The sequence below is a fragment of the Sinocyclocheilus anshuiensis genome, unplaced genomic scaffold, assembly GCF_001515605.1.
Source record: "Sinocyclocheilus anshuiensis isolate Anshui unplaced genomic scaffold, SAMN03320099.WGS_v1.1 scaffold434, whole genome shotgun sequence".
In the NCBI taxonomy this organism is placed as follows: domain Eukaryota; kingdom Metazoa; phylum Chordata; class Actinopteri; order Cypriniformes; family Cyprinidae; genus Sinocyclocheilus; species Sinocyclocheilus anshuiensis.
The window spans coordinates 10,813-20,438 of record NW_015544145.1 but is presented as its reverse complement, the minus strand read 5'-3'; the positions used below and the strand labels follow the sequence as shown (position 1 = coordinate 20,438).

Below are 9,626 nucleotides of genomic sequence, written 5' to 3'. Positions count from 1 at the left end.
CTGTCACAATATCTAGCTGGAGTGCACATGAGCTCCACCAGAGGCCACGCTACCCTGGACTCCATTTTCCCATAACCCTCTGCCTAGGAACTAATTTACAGACACACCCCATTTCCAATCAGGAGGACTATTTAAGTTGGACACTTGCTCATACTCTTTGCTGAGTAGGCCTATAGTTTGTATGTTTGTTACTGCATTCCTTTCCGTTTTGGTGTTTCCCTGTGTTTCCTTACCTTTCCTTTCCTTGCCTTGCCTTCATGTTTTTTGACCTTGGATTCTTTACCTGGTTTTCCATGATTGTGTTACTGCCTGCCCTGACCATTGCCTGTTTTATTGATTACTCTTTTGTCTCGCCTTGGATGTTGTTGTGATTGCTGATTACTGAAACTGCCTGTACAACCAAAAATATGATAAAGCCTGCAAGTGTATCCTCAGCCCCGCTGTCACGCTCCTTGTTACAGAAAGTAACCAAAGGTCTTCACAGTTTAATAAAAATATGGAATTTTAAAAATCATAAAGTTCAAAATAAGAGAAATATCATAATATATAGAAAATAAAATAGCTCACTAACCTCTAGCACTGGCAGTAGATTCTACCGGTTCTGTGATCTTTTTACGGAGAGTTTCAGCTAAAATTACAGATTCTCTCTTGTTCTGTGCCAAAAAGGGATAAGATTAAAGCAATGCTTCATTTGTTAATGGAGGATATGTGGGTACAGTAAATGGGTACATTTCAGTAACTGAGGGAGAAGGTGAAATATAAAGTTAGTAATTGGGTAATTGTACTGTACATATTTAGTTATTTTTAATAACTCCCTCAGAATGTGAGCAGAATTCTTCCAGTGTCAAGCTGTTGCTTACACATTATTATTTAATAGAATAATTATTATTATTTATTCTTATTTTAAACTATAGAATATTAAGCAGAGTCTACTGCTGTTATGACATCCTGTCATTAATAATAATAATAATAATAATGTATATATTTCCATTTATGGTTATACATAATCATGCACATGCTAAACTCAACTCTACAAAATAGGATAATACACATACAATAATACACATACAATAATAATTTACAATTGATCAATACATGCACATCTCACCATTTTGACTCTTTCAGCAACAGATACAAACTCATCTGAAGAACTGTCTGTATGTGGTAGAAAACAACCATAAACCATAAAAATTTTTAGGGTCAATGTAGATGACCACATAAAAAACAGAAACACTAACAATAAGAGAAAAGGCTCTTTGTTAATCTAGATTCAGCAGCCTGGTTTAATATGTGCAAAATGTCCTCAAGCAAGTATCTTGGGGATCAGAGACTGGTAAGAGTTTTGAAAGGCCGATGGTTACTGTTCAACTATAAATATTCTTATTCTAATGAGAAGCAAAAACAAGAGATGTGAAAGAAACCATGGGTCTTCACAGTCTCGTAAAAATATGGAATTTTAAAAATCATAAAGGTCAAAATAAGAGAAATAACATAATATATAGAAAATAAAAGAGCTCACTAACCTCTAGCATTGGCAGTAGATTCTTCAGGTTCTGTGATCCATTTACTGAGATTTTTATTTACAGATTCTCTCCTGTTCTGTGCCAAAAAGAAAGGATAAGATTAAAGCAATGGTTCGTGTATTAATGGAGGATATGTGGGCACAGTAATTAGGTACGTTTCAGTAACTGAGGGAGAAGGTTAAATATAAAGTTAGTTATTTGAGTTAATTCAGCGGTTCTCAATTCCAATCCTTGTGCAATAATTTACAATTGATCACTACATGCACATCTCACCTTTTTGACTCTTTCAGCAACAGCTACAGACTTATCTGAAGAACTGTCTGTATGTGGTAGAAAAAAAACATGAACCATAAACATTTTTAGGGTCAATGTAGATGACCACCTAAAAAACAGAAACACTAACAATGAGAGAAAAATCTCTTTGGCAATCTAGACTCAGCAACCTGGCTTAATATGTGCAAAACATCCTTAAGCAAGTATAGTAGAGATCAGAGAACTAAAGAACAGGTAATAAACAGTAGATGATGTGATGTTGAGACAGAGATAACTAATGGTAGATCACTAACTAATAAATCTGAAATGCAAATGTTCATTCAAACTCACCCAGCTGGATTGTTTCCTCTTCAATTCCACACACAGGTTTTTTCAGAGTCTTGGAAAACAATCTTTTACGGGACTCTGTCTGTGTCACCTATGGTAAAATATTATGGTAGTGATTTTAAAACATTTCAGCATGATAATATGTTAATATGATTTGTACTATGTAATTATAAAATTTTCTCGTATGTATTTTTAATTACATTTTCTTTTAGGGTGACTTGTAACATCTTGTCCAGGGAATACTGATTAAAAATAGCCTTTGGCTAATTCTGGTATATTTACAGGAATGTTTTATTAATGTACAATGCCCCTGTCAACTAAATAAATAAAAAAATAAAAATAAAAATAAAAAATGGATCATTGTCAAAAGTTTATCTATAAAGCAAAAAAAAAAAAAAACATTCCAAAAAATATAAAAGTTGATTTATAATCCACAGAATACAATCACCGTTGTGAAGCTGAACTACAACATATGAATATGGTTTGCTTTATGGCTTAGCCTCTAACTTGTGCACTTGTACTGTATGTACAAAATACCTGTCTAATTGACTAAATTGTAAACTATAGAATATTAAGCAGAGTCTACTGCTGTTATGACATTCTGTCAATAATAATAACAATAATAATATAAATTAATATAGTTCCATTTATTGCTATAAATTGTTAGCATATGCTAATCCAAAGACTATAGAATACCCAAGACTTGTCACTCATATAGTTTCTGTCGGTCACTACAAGTTATGTCGTGTCGACATTAGGGGTTTACTCGGGAGCCCCAATCTTCTCTGATTTTAAGAGAAGACGCCAATGAAATTTGGCTAGTGGATTTTGCATGCTGAGCCACGCCCCATGCATATGGGTATAAAGAGACGACAGGTGCATCCACTCATTCAGATTTTTGCTTCGGAGCCGAGTGGGTGAATTAATTTCAACTGCACAAAGCCAATAGTTTCTGATAGCTGGAAAGAGAAGAGGCTGTTCTGGTTGGCGTTACGGCGCATACAGCGGTGTCCCTGTCATCAGTGATTCCACTGGGCACTAAAAAAATTCCCCTTTGCTCTTCAACTAAAAGAGCAAATCACAGATGGCTCACATATTTTTAAAGATGCCGCTCTGTCCATGTCCTCTTGGTTGCAGTTGTTATCTGTCTTCTGTCAACGGCCATGATCGTTGTCTTCAGTGTCTGGGCATCCAACACACTGAAGCTGTGTTCGTGGCTGGTTCACTGTGAGCGTATGACCATGACAGCGCTGTGATCGCGCCTCTCTCTCCTCAAGGGGATGAGAGTGGCACCCTTCCTCTGTCTCCTCCCGCAGCGGCTGTCTTGTGCGGCTCCTGAGTGATTTCGCTGGCCCGGCTTGTGAAGGTCCCAGCATTTCATTCAGTGCGCCGCCGGAGGATCGGATGTTGATCGCGGCATCGGGGGATGGGCTATCGTCCTCCGAGGATGAAGATTCGGCGGGGCTGCCCCCCTCGGGTGTTGTCGCCGCTGCCGAATCTGACCCGGATGTGATGGCCATGCTTTCCCGGGCTGGAGGTGTGCACGCCTCCCAGTCCCAAGCCCTTGATGCTGTATGATTGTTTTTTTGGCGTGGAGCACTGCTCGCAACTGCTCTCTGTCCCGGTTCCTTTTTTCCCGGAAGTGCATGAGGAGCTGACGAAGTCGTGGACGGCCCCTTTTTTCGGCCAGAAGCCACTCATCTTCCTTATAATCAGTAAAGTCAGGGCGTCACTGCAGCTTGCCGTTAGTAGTCCCGGTTGCTATAGAAACAGAAACACGTCTGCATTCTGAGACGTTCGCAAGTGCACTGGCTGGTCTAGCCTGAAAAATACGCTTTTAAATTTGGCTAGTGGATTTTGCATGCTGAGCCACGCCCCATGCATATGGGTATAAAGAGACGACAGGTGCATCCACTCATTCAGATTTTTGCTTCGGAGCCGAGTGGGTGAATGAATTTCAACTCCACAAAGCCAATCATTTCTGAGAACTGGAAAGAGAAGAGGCTGTTCTGGTTGGCGTTACGGCGCATACAGCGGTGTCCCTGTCATCAGTGATTCCACTGGGCACTAAAAAAATTCCCCTTTGCTCTTCAACTAAAAGAGCAAATCACAGATGGCTCACATATTTTTAAAGATGCCGCTCTGTCCATGTCCTCTTGGTTGCAGTTGTTATCTGTCTTCTGTCAACGGCCATGATCGTTGTCTTCAGTGTCTGGGCATCCAACACACTGAAGCTGTGTTCGTGGCTGGTTCACTGTGAGCGTATGACCATGACAGCGCTGTGATCGCGCCTCTCTCTCCTCAAGGGGATGAGAGTGGCACCCTTCCTCTGTCTCCTCCCGCAGCGGCTGTCTTGTGCGGCTCCTGAGTGATTTCGCTGGCCCGGCTTGTGAAGGTCCCAGCATTTCATTCAGTGCGCCGCCGGAGGATCGGATGTTGATCGCGGCATCGGGGGATGGGCTATCGTCCTCCGAGGATGAAGATTCGGCGGGGCTGCCCCCCTCGGGTGTTGTCGCCGCTGCCGAATCTGACCCGGATGTGATGGCCATGCTTTCCCGGGCTGGAGGTGTGCACGCCTCCCAGTCCCAAGCCCTTGATGCTGTATGATTGTTTTTTTGGCGTGGAGCACTGCTCGCAACTGCTCTCTGTCCCGGTTCCTTTTTTCCCGGAAGTGCATGAGGAGCTGACGAAGTCGTGGACGGCCCCTTTTTTCGGCCAGAAGCCACTCATCTTCCTTATAATCAGTAAAGTCAGGGCGTCACTGCAGCTTGCCGTTAGTAGTCCCGGTTGCTATAGAAACAGAAACACGTCTGCATTCTGAGACGTTCGCAAGTGCACTGGCTGGTCTAGCCTGAAAAATACGCTTTTTTTACGCTATTTGAGCAAAATAAACAACATTTATGATACAGTTGTTGTCAGATTTCAGTTTTGCTGAATTTGATGTTGCCTTAAAGGGACTTTGGCTAAACTCAACTCTCCAAAGTAGGATAATACACATAAAATAATAATTTACAATTGATCAATACATGCACATCTCACCATTTTGACTTTTTCAGCAACAGATACAGACTCATCTGAAGAACTGTCTGTATGTGGTAGAAAACAAACATAAACCATAAACATTATTAGGGTCAATGTAGATGACCACATAAAAAACAGAAACACTAACAATGAGAGAAAAAGCTCTTTGGCCAGAGCCGATCCTCCCTATACGCAAAATACGCAAGATGTGTAGGGGTCCTGCTCCTGCGCAAGCAAATAGGTAGCCTTAATTCTGATACATGCAATGACTATACATTATGACATGTAGGCATTTTTACATTTATGTAGCCTACACAATAATAATCTTTTACATTACAATCCTTTAATTTTTTATATTTGGCATGTTTGTGTCCCCCCACCCCAGAAGTCTAGGATCGGCTCTGTCTTTGGCAATCTAGATTTAGCAATCTGGCTTAATATGCGCAAAATGTCCTCAAGCAAGTATAGTGGGGATCAGAGAACTGAAGAACAGGTAATAAAAAGTAAATAGTGTCATGTTGAGACAGAGATCAGATCACTAATGGTAGATCACTAACTAATGAATCTGAAATGCAAATGTTGATTCAAACTCACCCAGCTGGACTGTTTCCTCTTCAATTCCACATACAGGTGATTCCAGAGTCGGTGTCACCTATGGTAAAATAGTGGTAATAATGGTAGTGATTTTAAAACATTTCTCCATGATAATAACTTAATGGATAATTGTCAAAAGTAATCTGTAGAGCCAAAAAAGCCCAAAATATCAAAGTTGATTCATAATCCACAGAATACAATCACTGTTGTGAGGCTGAACTACAACATATGAATATGGTTTGATTTAAAGCCTATGGGCTTATAACTTTGGTACTGTATATACAAAATACCTCTCTGATTGACTCCCTCTGTTGTCCAAATTCTGAAAGACACCCATTCTAGGAGAAAAAAGGAAAAGTTCATATAAATAAGATGAGGTTCACATATGTTCATAAAAATGTCAAATAAATTCAGACCTTACACTAGCTGTGTACATACTTGAATGAGTTTCAGTAATTTAACTTGTTGAAGGCCATTTGATGGCTTGTAATAGATGCTACCCTTCCACTTCTTGTGATGCCCTTTTCCTCCAAACTTCTCAAACATACTGGGCGTAAACCATTTCCCTTTACGTGAAATACACTCCTCTCCTAAAGACAGAGAAACGTAAGAAACATACAGAACATATGAATGGGTGCACATATTTAAAATAACAAATGCTGTTGTTTTTTAAAACGGACATACGGAGACATTTATTTTATACATAAAACTGGTGTATTATTCACTTTATATATACTGTGGTCCTGTCCACACAAACACAGGAATTTTCAAAACCACAGCTTTTTCTATGCAGTTTGGCTGTTTGTACAGATGCAAACGCAGTATCATGTCACTGAAACCGAACCTTTTTGAAAACTCCTGCCAGGGTGAAGATTTTCAGAAACTCTGGCTGCATTGTTGTCATGTAGCCTGTGAAACTGGAGATTTTGGCTTGTGACATCAGAGTGCACGCTTTTTTGTCATGCTTCTGATTGGCCAACATGGCTTCACAGTTAGGGTTATATCTCCACCTGTTGGTTTGGTATGCTCTTGACAGTGCTTCATAGCCAAAAGCTGTGCAGTGGGAGCTTGATGGAATGGATATCCATGGGTGAGCAACTGCATGCAAGCCTCACATCCCCAAGTACAATGCCAAACGTCAAATGGAGTGGTGTAAAGCACACCAACACTGGACTCTGGAGCAGAGGAAACCTGTTCTGTGGAGTGATGAATCACACTAATCTGTCTGGCAGTCTGACAGGTGAGTCTGGGTTTAATGGATACCAGGAGAACGTTACTTGCCAGACTGCATCGTGTCAACTGTAAACTTTGGTGGAGGAGGGATAACGTGCGAGGCGCGTTGTGCATAAACATGGGGCTGTTTTTCAGGATTTATGCTAGGCCCCTTATTTCCAGTGAAGGGAAAACTTAATGTTCCAACTTCATGAGAACAGTTTGAGTACGGCTCTTATCTTTTCAAGCATGACTGTGCATAAAGCAAGGTCCATAAAGATGTGGATGAGTTTGGTATGGAAGAACCTGACTGGTCCCCACATTTGTTGCCCTGACCTCAACCCCATCAAACACCTTTGGGATGAACTGTAATGGCTCTGCTGCATGAATGGGCAAAAATTCCCAAAATCTTGTAGAAATCCTTCCAAGTAGAATCATTCTGCTATAGGGTCATTCCACGAAATCAGTGCCTTTTCAGTGCCTGGTCAGAGGAGAACTGGCCCCCCGACTGAGCCTGGTTTCTACCAAGGTTTTTTCTCCATTCTGTCACCGATGGAGTTTTGGTTCCTTGCCGCTGTCGCCGCTGGCTTGCTTAGTTGGGGACACTTAAATGCCAGCGATATCGTCGACTTGATTGCACAGATACTATTTAAACTGAACTGAGCTGGATGATGACATCACTGAATTCAATGATGAACTGCCTTTAACTGAAAATTTAGTGTTTACTATTGTCATTTTGCATTATTGACACTATTTTCCTATTTAATGCTGTACAGTTGCTTTGACACAATCTGTATTGTTAAAAGTGCTGTATAAATAAAGGTGACTTTACTTTTCCACTTGGAAAAATTAAAAATAAATAAATAAGTTTAATCAACATTTTTATAAATGTCCACGAAATGAAGACAACTAAAAATGACAAGAAATTGTATTGTGCCATCTCAGGATATGTAATTTATTATTTTATGACTATTGTTCTACCTCATGTTTTGGTATTTTTGTCAACCCTGTTACCGACACAAACGTTACTAGAAACTATAGTTTAATTAAAACTATGTGATAGTTTTCACATATATGAGAAACATTTTAGTCCCTCTTGTCACTGGGATTGTTTCAAATTTGGGATTTTATTTTTTTAATATATTTTTATATTGTCATTCAGATGACCAAGAACATTCTAATTCTGGAGGGTGACCACATGTCAATTAAGAAAAATATATTTTTACACGAGAGACATTAAAAAAGGGCTTTGTCCAAAATAAAATATAGTTAATGTTACAATGGGAAAACTTGGAAGGCTGTATCAAATATACTTTTTACAATTTTTATGAAATTAATGACAGTAACAGGATTGATGTCATAGTCACAGAGCTGACCAGAGTAACAGGGATGACAGGACACACATTCTTCAGCACACTACACAGCAGTTTTATACTGCAGGTACATTTTTACGATTTAAAATTGGATTATATTGTTTTGCACTTACTTAGCAACGTTGCATGACAATAGTAAACAGTCAATTTTTCAGTTTAAGTCAGTTCATTGTTGATTTAGCACATTACATTTCTACATAGATAATGCGTTCCATCTGTTTCTCTGTGTCCCCTCACAGAACTTCAAATATACTGAACTGGTTCAATTATTAGGCAAGGAAGATGATCAGATCTTTCTTGAACATTGCAAGACTGGGATGAAGGTCTGCAGTCATCTTGCTGCTCTTGTTTGTAATTGAATTTACATGGATGCATTATTGACAATGATTTATGGAAAAAATATATAGTTTTATTGAGACTGATAATCCTATCCCGGTCATTAACAGTTAACAGTTATTAACAGTAATAGTAACAATTACAAAAATACTAACTAAAATGTAACTCGTGCTCATATGCCACTGAATGATATAGGCATTAGCTCAAAATTACACCCAGGGTGACCTTTAAACATGTTTGCATTTTACACAGACAATCTTTAAAAACAGGGTGACACCTAATCTGTCATCCCTGTTACCCCAATGTCAAAACCTGTTACCATGAAAAGTAACAGGACTGACAGTAATAGGTTTGACTATTTCAAACTAATTTGCTAATTTCTAGCTAATAGTCAAGTTCACAAAAGCACATGTTGTACACTTTGAAAGGATTTTACTTGTAGATATGGATTATATTAAATTATGTAATAAATAATTGTTTAAATTTACGTTTTAAAAATGGTAACAGTATTGACACTGCATCATGGCCCCCCTCAGTCAAGCCTCATAAATCATCAAAAATAGAACATTATAGAAGTGAGAGAGAAACATTCTTGTGTTTTAAGTGTAGGAATCCTGGTTGAGAGATGATGTAACCTCCTAGAAGTGATGTCACTTGAATGTACATTATTTTACAAGGTTTTTTTGATGAGGGTAACAGGGCTGACATGAAATCAGGGGGAAACATGCTTGTGTTTTAAGTGTAGGAATCCTGGTTGAGAGATGATGTAACCTCCTAGAAGTGATGTCACTTGAATGTACATTATTTTACAAGGTTTTTTTGATGAGGGTAACAGGGCTGACATGAAATCAGGGGACACCAATAAAATGATTTAAATTTTATAGAAAAATGCATACTTATGCCAAAAACATTGCTTAACAATGAGATTATATGCAAATGTGATTTTATAACATTTTGCCTTCATTTT

At 39.0% G+C, this 9,626-nt stretch overlaps 1 protein-coding gene across 1 annotated transcript in view; it reads right to left on the bottom strand.

The window, feature by feature from the left end:
* The window catches only part of LOC107695107 (protein P200-like), a 20,990-nt gene that overhangs the window by 8,617 nt on the left and 2,747 nt on the right, over nucleotides 1-9,626 (bottom strand). The window contains exons 2-10 of the mRNA XM_016494914.1: nucleotides 6,177-6,328; nucleotides 6,029-6,076; nucleotides 5,739-5,796; nucleotides 5,163-5,209; nucleotides 2,127-2,214; nucleotides 1,797-1,843; nucleotides 1,524-1,599; nucleotides 1,109-1,155; nucleotides 572-653 (exon numbers count right to left, since the gene is read on the bottom strand). Of these exons, the coding sequence (XP_016350400.1) occupies nucleotides 572-653; nucleotides 1,109-1,155; nucleotides 1,524-1,599; nucleotides 1,797-1,843; nucleotides 2,127-2,214; nucleotides 5,163-5,209; nucleotides 5,739-5,796; nucleotides 6,029-6,076; nucleotides 6,177-6,328 (645 nt within the window). The remainder of the gene's footprint in view (nucleotides 1-571; nucleotides 654-1,108; nucleotides 1,156-1,523; nucleotides 1,600-1,796; nucleotides 1,844-2,126; nucleotides 2,215-5,162; nucleotides 5,210-5,738; nucleotides 5,797-6,028; nucleotides 6,077-6,176; nucleotides 6,329-9,626) is intronic.